The 13,535-nt window shown below is 45.0% G+C and overlaps 1 protein-coding gene across 7 annotated transcripts in view; it reads left to right on the forward strand.

Annotated features, from left to right (window-relative positions):
• Nucleotides 1–13,535, forward strand: part of RUFY3 (RUN and FYVE domain containing 3) — a 30,683-nt gene that overhangs the window by 7,508 nt on the left and 9,640 nt on the right. For 4 of the 7 annotated variants that reach the window (XM_050320743.1, XM_050320748.1, XM_050320745.1 and 1 more), the window contains exons 2-11: nt 5,779–5,832; nt 9,238–9,411; nt 10,136–10,253; nt 10,640–10,741; nt 11,113–11,236; nt 11,439–11,500; nt 11,589–11,654; nt 11,758–11,827; nt 12,826–12,918; nt 13,348–13,428. In XM_050320743.1, coding sequence (XP_050176700.1) covers nt 5,779–5,832; nt 9,238–9,411; nt 10,136–10,253; nt 10,640–10,741; nt 11,113–11,236; nt 11,439–11,500; nt 11,589–11,654; nt 11,758–11,827; nt 12,826–12,918; nt 13,348–13,428 — 944 coding nt within the window. The remainder of the gene's footprint in view (nt 1–5,778; nt 5,833–9,237; nt 9,412–10,135; nt 10,254–10,639; nt 10,742–11,112; nt 11,237–11,438; nt 11,501–11,588; nt 11,655–11,757; nt 11,828–12,825; nt 12,919–13,347; nt 13,429–13,535) is intronic. The other 3 variants (XM_050320744.1, XM_050320747.1, XM_050320750.1) reach the window with 1 other exon arrangement.

A 13,535-nucleotide genomic window follows, 5' to 3' on the forward strand; every position in this document is an offset into this window, starting at 1 on the left:
CTGTATCCTGGCCGTTGGATCTGGTGCTACTGCATCAGCACTGCTGCTGTGTCCTCGGGGTGAGCACAGGTCCAGGGCACAGGATCATGGGCTTGTGTCTCTTGTCATGTCCCCGTAGGACTGATAGGGAAAGGCAGGCATTATGAAGAAGGAAAAAAAAGCTGTAGAATTTTGCCCAAGGCATAACAAAGGGTGGCAGGTTTTTTCCTTACAAATAAAGATATGTAAAATATATTCTGCAGTCAGTAGGAGATCCAACAGCTTGTTCAAATAAGGATTTGAAGCCTCCCATTCCTCCCCATCAGCTCTTGTCCCTGGCCTCTCTTCACTCTGTGATCTGCTATGCTCCCCACCCTCACCAGCCATCCTGCCTTCAGAGAGCAGTTCCCTTCCTGCCACCCAGCTGGAGCTGGAGAGTAACCCTGAGCAAAACTTGTAATCCATTTAAAAGCAACCTGTAGCAGAAGGGCAAATCATCATGTGGTTACTGAGTTGCTTGCAACTGTATATATTCTATATAGTCTGTAGTGGGTGCTCAATTCACCAATAAAAACAATTCATATGTTGTTTCAATTGTTTGGAACAATTCTGGGTGAGCACAAAAATAAGCTGCTTTTGGTGTTTGCTGCAGATCTGCTTGGCTTAGGACAAGAATTTTTTTTAAAAAAAGGTGATTCTTAATAAGATAATCAGAACTCTCCTGTGCTCTGCAGGCACCACAAAATGGAATGTAACACTGGTGGCTGTTAACCTTGTTCTTTTGCAACTTGTGTGATGGCCTTTAAAGCATTTTTAGGGATGGAGATGAAAAACACCTGGATCATATTTCTATTGGGTGTTGAAGAGTGTGTGTGTAGGGATGGGATTGAACACTGCTCTCAGCTTCAGGAGAAGTTACACAAAATGGCCTTGCATGGTTTAACTGCATGTTAAATTTCTACTTGGAATAGCCATGAGGAGCTTTGCATTAGAGCTGTGTAAATTTTTATCCTCATAGGATCACCTTGTAACTGAGACTGGTAGGAATACATGTGCTAACTGGATGATGTGAATTTACTTGGAACTGTCAAGGATTACAGTATCCCTTTTTTATTAATCCTCTATTTGCACTACAGTGGAGAATTGGAAGGATGTGTTTATAACATGCAAAGATGAAATCATCTCTTCTGTAAGGTAGAGATAAGGTCAGATTGTTTTTCTTTTTTTGACCACTAATCTAAAAGTTTCAGTTTAAGACACATGGTTGTGTAAAATGCCCCAAGAAGGAGTTGCTTCAGGAAAAGCAAATGCTCTTCTCAGTACCTCGTGCCCATTAATCTCTTGCACTGGTTATTGAATCATCATTCAGATTCCACTTTTTCTCTCCATTTTCTATCCAAGTGTTTTTCCATGTTTCTTTGCACAGTTCAGAAGGATTTAGGGGAGCAGCATGTCCTTATTCATTATATTTTTGTTTTGCAAACTGGCAACTGTTGCTTTGGTTAAGGGTTTGTCTAGTAGTGTGGAATAGGAACAGTAAAGTGTTGGGAGAGGCAAAATTACTCCATGGATTAGGCCTTTGCCATTATAAAACTAATCTGAACTGTACTGAGAGTGGCAGAGACATTACAGGTGTGGCAAACTGTATGAGATGACTGTTGTTGGAAAAGAACCTCTTAAAACACATTTGGTGCCAGAACCCCCTAAACAGGTCACAATTCTGAAGGAGCTGCAGGCCAGATTTAATAGAACAAATGTGAAGTCAGTAAATGCAAGTTAAATGAATTACAGTGTGTTCATGGTTGTAAATCTCTGGAATAGCACTTAGGTCATGTGACCCAGACATGAATTCAGAAATTACATTTGAGAGTTGTTTTCACTGCTCTTTTAAACGGGTTCAGTCTAAATGAAGTCAGACCTGGGAAGCGTGGGACAGGTTTGTATCCCTAAGAGACAGTCAAAAGTATGGCAGACAAACCTCTCGAGTGTCAGCTGAGCTGGGAAGTGAAAGATGGCGGGGGGGGGGAAACCCCAAGGGTTTGGAATTTGGTTTTATTTGTGCGAGCTATCAAGGGCCCAAATAGGATGAGAAATTGTCCATAGCAGCTCTGAAAAGAGGCTGGTTGGGGAGAAACATTCCATATAACTCCACACAGTTGCAACACAGAGAAATTGGGTAATTATTTGATGGACATGATGTGGAGACAGGAATAAAATTTAGGGTGGGATTGCACAATTAACGCCTGTGATGTATGTTTGGTACTTACTTGTCCCATACATGTCATGGAGAGTGGACTTGGAATTTCCAAGTCCTTTGTACTTGTTGATTTCTTCCTTTACATTTTCTCCTGGATTGTTGCAGATCAGCTGCTATTTTCTTCTGTGTGCAAGGTTCTCCATATGCATGCATACTTAGAGATGGGTTTTTTATGCAGTGGGTTTTAAAAAAAAAAATTAAGCTACTTTACCCTGAATAAATTGTTCCTGGCATTCCATGCTGTGGGCTGCCTGATGACTTCCCTGATTTTTGGACTGCGGGGTGTTTGAACATGATACTGAAACCCTGTGCTGATCCATTTCCTTTGTCAACACTTGATCCACCTCCTTTGCAAATCTGATCTGAAAGAATTCATTTAATTTAAGTACCCCAATAATATTAACAGCATCTACTTAATTTTCTTCCTTGCTCTCTTTGCTGTTATATATATTCTTAAGGCAACAAATATCAGATAATGCAATTTAAATACAGCAGTGTGATTAGAGGTTTGTTTCATGATAGAGCAATATCTGTTCCTACAACTCAGGCAATGTGCTGGAGCAGATGTAGGTTAAGCCTTTCCCAGCAGAGCTGACATGGCACCCTTGCTCAGTCATTTCTATATTGAGCTCAGGTTTCACTTCCCAAAACCGATGCTTTGGGGGTTTTTTAGGTTATTTTACTGACTCCTCAGCTTCTCCTTAGGAATGTGTTCAAAACTTCTGTACTTAAAAAACTCCTGGCCTATTCTTCCTGAAGGAAGAAGTGCTTCCCTGTGAGGGTGGGGAGGCCCTGGCACAGGCTGCCCAGAGAAGCTGTGGCTGCCCCATCCCTGGAAGTGTCCAAGGCCAGCTTGGACGGGGCTTGGAGCAACCTGGGATAGTGGGAGGTGTCCCTGCCCATGGCAGGGGTTAGAATGAGATGGGCTTTAAAGTCCCTTCCAGCCTAAACCATTCTGATTCCATGATTCTATTTCATCTGTCATTAGAAGGTCTTCATTGTCGTATCAACACACTGTGTTTGAGGCTGATAATATTAATTGGTTCAGAAAGGCTCTAACTCTGAACTCTGTCTTATACTAATATCTTCAACCTTTTTCAAAAAGCAGAAATTCAGCACTCTGTTTAATATCAGTGTTGAAATAATGTTGATGCTGGTCCATTCTCCCAGAGTTTATTTGTAAAAGCTTTTATTGGCATGGGAAGGTGTATCCCTGCTCCTTGAGCCAAACCAATGGAGACGCTGCCCCTGTGTCAGTGAAGGGAGGGACTGCAAAACCCTTTGTCCAAATAACAGGTGGGATTTTCCTGATTAATATATTAGTGGTAAAAAGTACTCCAGTTCCTTTGTAAGGAACTGGCTTGAGCATTCATTCCAATGGGATGTTCAGTTCCATAATACTAAGCTCCCTGGGAATCTGGTTGGAACGAGTTAATCGTTTTATGAAGACTTAAAAGTCTTGGTCATCCTGTTTTCTAAACTTGGTACAGACTTGGATATTTTCCATCATAATTCAAAGTATTGAATTTGTCTTAGGTACCACAAGGGCTATGAAACAAGCAAGTTTCAGGCTTTTGTGATTTTTTTTTTTTTTATTTGTTTGTGTGAAGGATTTTCCCCCTCTGTTGGTGGAATTTCCAGACAAGTGGGAAACACTGTACAATGTAAGAAAAGAAATTAACTGTGTGCAAAGTGCAGCTGGGTGCATGAAGAAAATGAATGAAAATGCAAGTGCTAATTAAATGTGCTTTTGCCTCTAGAGCCAGGTTAAATTCATGCAGTTTTGGTAGAAGGAAGATAGAATTATTGTTTATAGGGATAGAAGAGAAGAAAACGTTTGTGTCTCCCCTGGGCACCTGTCTGGAAGCCTTTTTAAAGATCACTTGCTAAGGGTTAAAATAAAACATAAATGAGCGGGTTGATGTGAAAGATGGAGTGGAGCCTGGCAATTCTCTCTGTTCCTCTACCCAGCTACTGGTAAATCTGGTTTTGGTTACATGTTCTTCACTGTTTATTCTTTAGATTAAGAAAAAAACCCAAAGTCTTGATATTAGAGAAGACCTTTCAGTGATGGTGTCTGGCTTCACTCACTGTGTGCAGGTAGGGATTCTGGGATGACCAGCACCTGGATCCAAGTCATGGAGTCCCATTTGTGCAGTGGGGTCCTGGAGAGCATTGGAGGCAGGTCAGTCCACCACTGAGAGGCTCAGTGGACCCTCAGGAACCTGGAACACCTGTCGTGAAAGACCAAAAGCCGTAGATGTAGCACGTGGGGGGCTGGTAGCAGGAAGAGCATCACCAGGGATTGGTTCTTGAAACAAGAGAGAATTCCTCTCGTGAAACTGCGTGTTGCTCTTGCAGCAGTGCTTGGCCATAGGGGAATGTGTTAAAGTCCCTGGTTTGTGAGGAAAAGGGATGGTTCAAATTCAACCCTGTGAAAATAGCAGTCTACAAGAACGAGAGGACTGTTGGGCAGTGGAGTTGGAGCATAGGGAGCTTGTGGGGCCTGGTTCTTTGTTAGCTGTCCTGGGATTTGGCTGCTGCTGTTTGTTTAGCTGCAGTGCCAGTGGATGGGCTGTTTGCTGCTCCTGTGACAGGAGGCTGGTGGTGGCTGTGTGGGAGGGAGGAGGGCCCAGCACCGGGTGTACTTTGCCCAGGACTTCGGCACAGTTGGCTTGGGAAGGGGGATATAGAGCCTTTCCTGTGCTTTGGACTTTCCTCGGATCACGGATTAGTGCTGGGGAGAGCAGGCATGTAAGTGGGGAGTGGAAAATGCTCAGGGGTCAGACCCTCTGGGGCTTTGCCCGGCTTGGCTTTCTGGGTTGGAAATCAGGGACTTAGTGGGTTTGCTGAAACCAGTTTTCCTAGTCCTGCATGCTCCTCTCCCAGGATACCTCCCTCCTCCTGCCTAGGAGAGAGGTGCTTCCCTGATGGAAAACTTGGGGAATCATCATCACAGTGACAACAGGAAGCCTGTGAACCACATCAGGCTCAGTTTGGTCCCCTCTGAGGGATTTGTCACTTGCGGTGATGGTCATAACAAACTTAAAGCTCTGTTTGACCTTCTTTAAAACGCCTCAGTCTGTACCTTGCCTGAACGTGCCTGTGCCTGCTTCCCACGTGTGCCTGTTTATCTGTTGGGGCTGGGTATGAGGAAATTGAAGCAAAAGCCGACATTGCTTAAGTATCTCAAGTTCAGTGCTTTTATCTTAAAAATAAAATAATGCTTTTGTTGCTTTTCCTTTTAGGATGTGCTTTACAAAAACGTTGCTTGTGTTAATGCAGAACCAAAGCTTCTGCAGCTTTACTGAAGTCTAGCCTTATCTGAGTCTCGGGGAGGAAAATGCTTTGCTCTGTTGCTTTGTGCAGACTAATAAACCCTTTTGACTTGCAGATCTCTTGCCACTCTAAATTAAGCCTTGTATGATGCAAATCTCCCTTTCAGTTACCCTTTGCTTGTACCTTGATTTTAAATCTTTCCTTTAGATCACGGCTTGCATGACATTTTTCTTTCTTTTCCTTTCCTTTTGCTGTTTGCAAAGACTCTTGGGAGGATTTGACAGATGTGGTGGAGCAATTGCGCGATGATTCCGAAGGTGCGTTCCACACATCTCACCCCTCTTGTCTGTGCCCATCATTGCCTTCTGCCCTGTCACTTCGAGCCTGGGTGCAAAATGCACTTTTCCTTTCCAGTGCCACTAGCTGTGCCTTTCTGGCCTTTTCTCTATGTTGCTTAAATAAATATTTCAAAGTTGGTTGTTTTACTATTTAAACTTGAAGGGGAAGTAGAAAAAGCGAATCAACAAGGGCTAGTTGCCTTCTGCTAAATGCATTCAGAGGCAGTGTTTTCCTGAGCCTGATAAAAAGACAGCATAAAAGGTTGCAGCAATATATGGAGGCTGAATTTAAAAAAAGTTCATAAATAACCCTGAGGATTCAGATTGTCTGAAGTATTTATATTTACCTACTCAGGGCTTGACAAAAGTGAGTCTAGAACTTGTAATGCAAAATGTTCATTAAAACTTTGCATTACTAAAAAGGAATATTTACAATGTTTCTTGTTTAGTTTTTAAAAATGGTTCGGGTTCAAGTGTTTGCAGCACAAAAGGCTGATGTTCTGATGCATTGAGTGCACTGATCCTATGCTGTCACCCTCCATGGATGGTGCCTTTAACTGCTGTGCTGGTTCTGTGCCTGGGCTCTGCCTGGTGGCCTCACAGGCACAGCAGCTTCTCCTCAGCCACCGGGAGTGTTCTCCTCTCCCTGGCACAACAGCCCATTCTGCTTCCCAGCCAAGGGCACCTCCAAGACAGGCTTTAAGGGAAAGATTTGAGAGTTCCTTTTTTTTTTTTTTCCATAAAATATTGTGCTGGTTTTTGTGTTTATTTTGTCAGGTGGGATATGTTTCCCTGTCATACAGAAGCAGCCTTGCCAAATGTCAAGCTGCTTTGAGTTGGTGTTTTTGCTGTGAGATGGATTCAGTACCTGGAGAACCTTGCTGAAATGCAAATGAGTTGGCATTGTTTTCAGCAGGTCTGTTCACTTCTCCAGTGTTTCATCACTCCCTGCCTTTGATCAAAGTTACAGCTTTATTTTAGTTTATTCTTCATTGTTTTAGAGTAAATCACTGAGGAATGATAAAATCTACTGTCACCAGCAGAAGTACTGAGACCACAGTCACAGCTTAACCCTTTGAGGTCCTATATTGCATTGACTTTTACCTTGACTTTCAGGTTCTTGGGTACAGATTGGACCTTTTAAACAAATTACAGGATTTTTTGGTGCTTTTGAAGACATCTTCAGGAAGCGGCTGGGTAGAAAACATGTCTGTTCTGTAAGAGCTGCAATATTTAAGTGGCAAAGTGTCTTCAGAATTTGATTCCTTCATTTGAAACCCAAACCCTGTGGAAAGGTAAAGGTCAAAGGCTGAGGTTTTGCTTTTTGAGGTTTATGACATGGGATGTGTAGGAAAACCCAGACAGAGGGTTTTCATACTCCAAGTTAATTGGTTTGCAAGATGAGAATCTTGGATAAGCTGCGTATGCAGAGCACGATCACTCACAGCAGACTAATGAGGCAGAAGCTGCTGATTAGTGTGATATGACGGAAATATTTTTCATTGCAAATTCGTTAGTAATGGCAGCCAAAGGGGTGTTTTCCATGTGGCTGTTGTGCACAGCTCCTTTAATTCTGCATTAGAGATTGATTTGCTACCCAGGCAGAGTCACGGTGGATGCCTGACTTGCTGCCCATCAGATCAAAGACCTTGGCCAGTGAGGAACCACGATCAGAGAGGATGAGGAGGAAGAGGCCTCTGTGTCTGATTTTGCACTGTTATGCCTGACTGTTTTCCTGAGTCTGGATTCCCAGTGATGGTGTCTGTCAGCTAGACTGCAGGTCATAAAAGGGTTGCAAATCCAGAACAGGTCATCTGCTCAGTGTGCCAGATCCATCAGCTTCAAATAGTAGCTCACTCACTAAGTTAAGTCTTTGCGCAGTCCAGTTCTGCTGTGAGCATTGCATTCCTACACAAGTACTTGGAAACTAAACGATGGAAAGAAGTTGTGAATGCCCAGTCTCAGCCTTTTTGTAAGGTGTGAGCCAGGACAGTCAGTGCTTGGACAGGGCACAAGTAGCAAACCAAAACCCTCAGGGGGTTTGATGGCTTTGCTCCTTGGCAGGAGGAGGTTGGGAGGAGACAGAGGAATAACTGGCTGTGTTTGCCACTTCTCTGAACAAGGGGGCATTTGTCCACGGCAGCAGATGTGGCCTGGAGCACAGCTGGGCTCGTGGCTGTCCATTGATGGCAGTTCCAGCTGGCTTGGTGCTGTCTGGGCACTCCCTGCTCCAGCACACACCTGCTCTCCTTCAGCTGCTCCGGGTGGTTCTTCCTGGGGTGGTTTCAGGGAAGTTGAGGGAAGGAGACGTGTGGGGCTGCTTCACCCTGGAGAACCCAGGAGATGAGAGGCCTTGTCCTGACCTGTTTTTGCAAAGACTGAACAAATGAGCTCTGGTATTGGGGTTGGATGGGGCAGCTGCCCCCACCCTGCACTCTCCCTGTGCTGTGGAGTTTTCACAGCCCACAGTGATGTGTGCTTGGGTGTGGCTCTGTAAGGTGTGCTCCTGGCTCTCTTTTTGGCTGGTGGGTGCTGACGAGGTGCCTCATGCTTATATTGGTACCCTTAGGTTTCTGCTGCCAGGCATAGTTTATTCACTTGAGAAGGTGGAGGTTGGTTCTAGGGTCTGTGGCTCTTTCCATCCAGCCTTGGATAAATGGGCCTTACAGGGATGAAACTGTCTGTGCCAGGGAACTGGGACTCAAAGAGTTGGGTGTGCGTAGTAAGTGTAAAGGTCTGGATGTTTATAATGTGCTAGAGGAAGAATATAGTTTTGGGGGACTTGTGAGTTTTGGGATTTAGAAGGAGGTGTCAGAGGAGCCATGAAGATCTGCTCCTTACTGTCAACAGTAAAAACCAGTGGTGTTGATAAAAACAGAGATAAGTGGGAATTAAAAACACAGATAAGCGTTACAGCCACGTTGTGGGAGAAATGCAAGGTGGCATAGAGATACATTGCTGGATTAAGTGTGAGCAGGTCCATGGTGATCTTTAGATGGAAGAACAAACCACAAGTGGAGGATTCTTAGCTGGGGATATGAGATGGAACAAGTGACAGCCATAACACGTCATGGTGTTAAGCACAGGGTTAACACTAGGCTTCAAACCTCTGCTAATGAAATTAGGAGTTTGTGTAGTTACTTGAAGTACTGAGGCACCCTCAGTGTGATACATTGTCTATTCCTATGTCATTGTAGCTTTGGCCATAAAATACTACTTGCTGCTGATTTTTCTCCACAAAAGGCCTGCAGAGTGCCTTGTGTGAAAGTGTCATAGCCCCAAAAATGTCCTCAAAGCTGAGGAACAAAAGGAGAAAGGTGGGCTGTTTAGAGTAATAAAAATAGCTTTGGTTGCTCAATAGAATTTTTCTTCCTCCTTTAACAGACCCCAATTACCTCATGGCTAATGAACGCATGAACCTGATGAACATGGCCAAACTGAGCATCAAGGGGTTGATCGAGTCGGCACTGAATCTGGGCAGGACGCTGGACTCGGACTATGCCCCTCTGCAGCAGTTCTTCGTGGTGATGGAGCACTGCCTGAAGCATGGCCTCAAAGGTAACCAGCCTGGGACGAGTCCTCGGGGCTGTTGGTCATGGCTGGGGGAGAAACTGCAGTTTTGGTTTAAAAACCTGCAGGAGATTGAGGAGAGGCTGAGCAGGGTCCCTGCTGTGATCCCAGTGGACCTGGCAGGCCACAGGAAGGGAAAAGAACCTGAGGGAGGGGGAAAGCTTTGGTGCTTGCAGGTGCTTGCCATGTGTGAAACAGCGGTTCAGATGCCTCGGGTGTAACTCAGTGATCAGGCATGAAACAAGCTCTCGGCAAACTCGTGATTCCTTTTTCTGCACTTCCTCATGCTTTAGGGACATGGCCCCTTGCTGGAAGAGGAACTGCAACCCAGAGGTCTTTTCTCAATAGCTCTGTCAAACCTGAGGGTTTGGGCTTTGTGCAGCTCACGACTTGAAGCTGCTTTTGAAGCAGAGTATGTGTTAAACTGTACAAGAGTCACAGCTCAGGTTGCCAAGTACCAGACTGTTCTTCAGGTGCTGCCCTTACCTGGAAGTAGCTGGAGATGAAAAGCAGAGGGGGTGGACCTGGATGCCTTCAGGGCCCTTCCCACCCAAACCCCTCTGGGATTCCATGATACTAAATGCCTGCCCAGCAGCAGTGGCCCCAGAGGAACCCTTCTGGCAGCTTTTGGCTACTGTTTGTTCACTTGTTTGAGAATGTGTTGTGTCAGCGTGGGCCTACCAGCCTCATTTTTTGTCTCTTTGTTTTCTAGCCAAAAAGACTTTTCTTGGGCAAAATAAGTCCTTTTGGGGACCTCTAGAACTCGTAGAAAAACTTGTTCCTGAGGCTGCAGAGATTACAGCAAGTGTTAAGGATCTCCCAGGGCTGAAGTAAGTACAGTCTTTTATTGCATGAGTATATAGTATGGTTTTTATTGTGAGAAGGAAGGGCAAACACAACGTTCAGAATATATCTACCACCTGCTGTGATAGAAATGGATCATTGCTCACCTGTTCTTAACCAAGGATCTGCAGGAGGAGAGGACAGGATATATTCTTACTGTGTTAAGAGCATGGGAACTAGTGGACAAGAGTGCCTTTATTGCTAGCACTGAAGGAGTGATGTGTCAGGCGTGGGAACAGCCTTTACTGTTCATGAAATCAGACTGCAGAGGAAGGGAATTAACAGGAAGGTCATGACAGGTCAGATAATTTCGAGGCTGATGGTGACTGTGCCTTGCAGGGTGTCTGGAACTGCTTGTTTTTGGCCTTTGCAGGACACCTGTGGGCAGAGGAAGAGCTTGGCTTCGCCTGGCTCTGATGCAGAAGAAACTTTCAGAGTACATGAAGGCCTTGATAAACAGAAAGGACCTTCTCAGGTGAGTGCTGGGCTTGCTCTCAGGTTGGGTTCACTTCTGCTCTCTTGTAATACCTTGATCATCTTTGCACCCAAATGGTCAAGTATACGTGTGCTTTTTCTGAGAAGGGGTAATATCTGTGAAATGCAGAGCTTCCACTTAGCTTCTGAATTAAGCAAGAACACTGTTATGTCTCCTCTGTCTCAAATATCCCTTAGAATTAACACAAATCTTGGTTCTAAAGCGGTGATTGGGTGAAATATTTGCACAGAGGTGATACAGCATTGTCTCACGGTAAAAACCTGGTGCTGGGTTGATTTCTGACCTTGTCACTTCATTCCTACCTGACTTGGAAAAGCCAGCTCACTTGTCTCTCTTGCCGTGCCCTGCAGTGAATTTTACGAGCCCAATGCGCTGATGATGGAAGAGGAAGGTGCCATCATCGCTGGCCTCCTCGTGGGCTTGAATGTTATCGATGCCAACTTCTGCATGAAGGGAGAAGACCTGGACTCCCAGGTATGGAGGATTCATTTAATGGCTTTGTTCTGCTCCTTTAAATTGGAAAGCTTATTAATTTTGCATAGCTTACTGATATAATGGATCCTTGCTCTAGTGCAGGAGGTACTTCGGTTGTAACTCTAAACTGTCCCAACTGGAGACAGTGGTTTTGTCTCAGAAACCAAGTGTTTAATGTAAAATGCAAATTGCTTTTTTCTAGGTTGGAGTTATTGATTTCTCCATGTACTTGAAAGATGGGAACAGCACAAAAGGCAGTGAAGGGTAGGTGCACACACACAGTTGTCCTGCTGCCCCTCTCTTGAGAACTTGTATTCAAGTGTTCCAGGTTATCCTGTTTCTGTTTTTCCAGAGATGGTCAGATAACTGCTATTTTGGACCAGAAGAACTACGTAGAAGAACTCAATAGACATTTAAGGTAAGACATGTTCTGTTGGCTTTTTATTATCTTGTAGAAGAAAAGAGAAAATGGGGATTTTTAAAAAAGAAGGAATTACTTTAGGGCTTTTTCTCTTCAACAGTGCTACAGTAAACAACCTACAAGCCAAGGTGGATGCCTTGGAAAAATCCAACACTAAGCTGACTGAGGAGGTAAGTGTCATGGAAAATGATCTGATGCTTCAGCCTTTGGGAGTCAGGGAGTAGTAACAAGGGAGGGGGGAGTTTATTCTCCTTTCTGGTGTACTGAATGATGGGAGTTGAATGATGGAGCTGGAATAACTCACCTGCCAAGCGATGTCATTGGCTGTTGCTACTGAGCATGAGGTGGAAAAACAACCATACGTTTATGTAAATTTGCAAGAAATAAGTCATTATAGATAAAATATTAAGTCTGAGCATGACAAAGAGCTGTACATGAGGCATAGGTATCTGTGATTTAAAATGGGTGTTGTACCTCATTAGTAATGGCATAGATGTAATAACATCTTCTGGGGTCAGTTCCCTGACAAAGTGGGTGAGAGGAGGTCTCACCTGAGTAGAGTAAGTGTCTTTTAGTTTATTACCTGCACTGTGACATTGCTTTACCTTTGCTGCTGGTTTGTTTAGGTGAGCTTAAACCACTCATTTCACGACACCAGGAGACAAGTTGCAGTGGTGACTGCAGTATTTTTTTGGGGTTGGATTATATAGTTGCTCAGTCAAGTCTGCCAGTGTGTGCAGAGTGAGGGTTCTGGTGACACAGGGACACGCTGTGCCAGCCAGGGTGTACTTAATGAACTGTGTCACACGTCACAGCAATGTGTGTGTTTGGCCTGAGCTGTACCAAGGACTTACACTTGGTCTGGGTGATTTCTGTTTGGGTTTGTCACAGAATAGCATGGCTGATCCCTTGGAATGCCTTATGTAAGTTGTGAGTTACAAAGTCAGAAGGAGTTTTTGGAGTTACTTTTGCCTTGGACTGTACACTTACAGTAATCTGTTAGTCTGTGGTGATGTCTTCCCTGGGAGTTGCTGTAAGCCAAGTGTCCTGTCCCTCAGGATGCTGTGCGCTGCTCCTCCTGTTTCCAGCCAAATCATCCTTCCCTAGAGAGGAAAAAACCAGTGAGGTACATCTTTGATAGATCACTGTTGTTGTGTTCTGTTCCCAGCTTGCAGTTGCCAACAACAGGATCATTACACTGCAGGAAGAGATGGAACGAGTTAAGGAAGAAAGTTCCTACATCCTGGAGTCCAGTCGGAAGGTTGGTGTGTGTGTGTGATTGCTGAGCCTTGGGGCAGGCCCAGCCCAAATTCAACCGAGGAGTCGGTGTTGGGAACACACTTTATTTCCTGGTGTATCTCACACAAACCCCACAGTAGATTAGAGTGGCTGCAGGTGGGTCCTGTGCAGAGGGAACAGATGGGCCTTGTCCCCAGGGAACCCTGCCTGGCTGTAGGCATGGAGCAGTGAGCGTGCGTGGAGCCGGGAGCTTCCTCCGTGAGCTCATGGCTCACTGGGCGAGGTGTCAGGGACAGCAGGGAGGGGGTGGCAGGAAAACTGGGATGTAGTTGTGCTGTTTTGGCCTGAATTGTTGCAGAATGGGTTTTCCAAGTGGTGGGGAGAAGCAAAACTGAGGAAGAGTGAGGATTAACAGTACATAATGCCAAGTGAACTGTGTCTGTTATCTCAGGTCACCAAGGACAGAACTGCTGACGGGCAGGCACTGACTGAGGCTCGGAAACAGCTGAAGGAGGAGACTCAGCTGCGGCTGGTGAGGACTGGGGGGCTTGGGGGTCACCCCAAATGGCTGCAGAGGGACCCTGCCACTCTGAGCTGTTCAATACAGTGTGGGGAGAAATATGCCAGAGCATAAGGTTT

This window comes from Myiozetetes cayanensis, unplaced genomic scaffold (genome assembly GCF_022539395.1).
Source record: "Myiozetetes cayanensis isolate MyiCay16 unplaced genomic scaffold, myiCay2020 scf24, whole genome shotgun sequence".
NCBI lineage: Eukaryota > Metazoa > Chordata > Aves > Passeriformes > Tyrannidae > Myiozetetes > Myiozetetes cayanensis.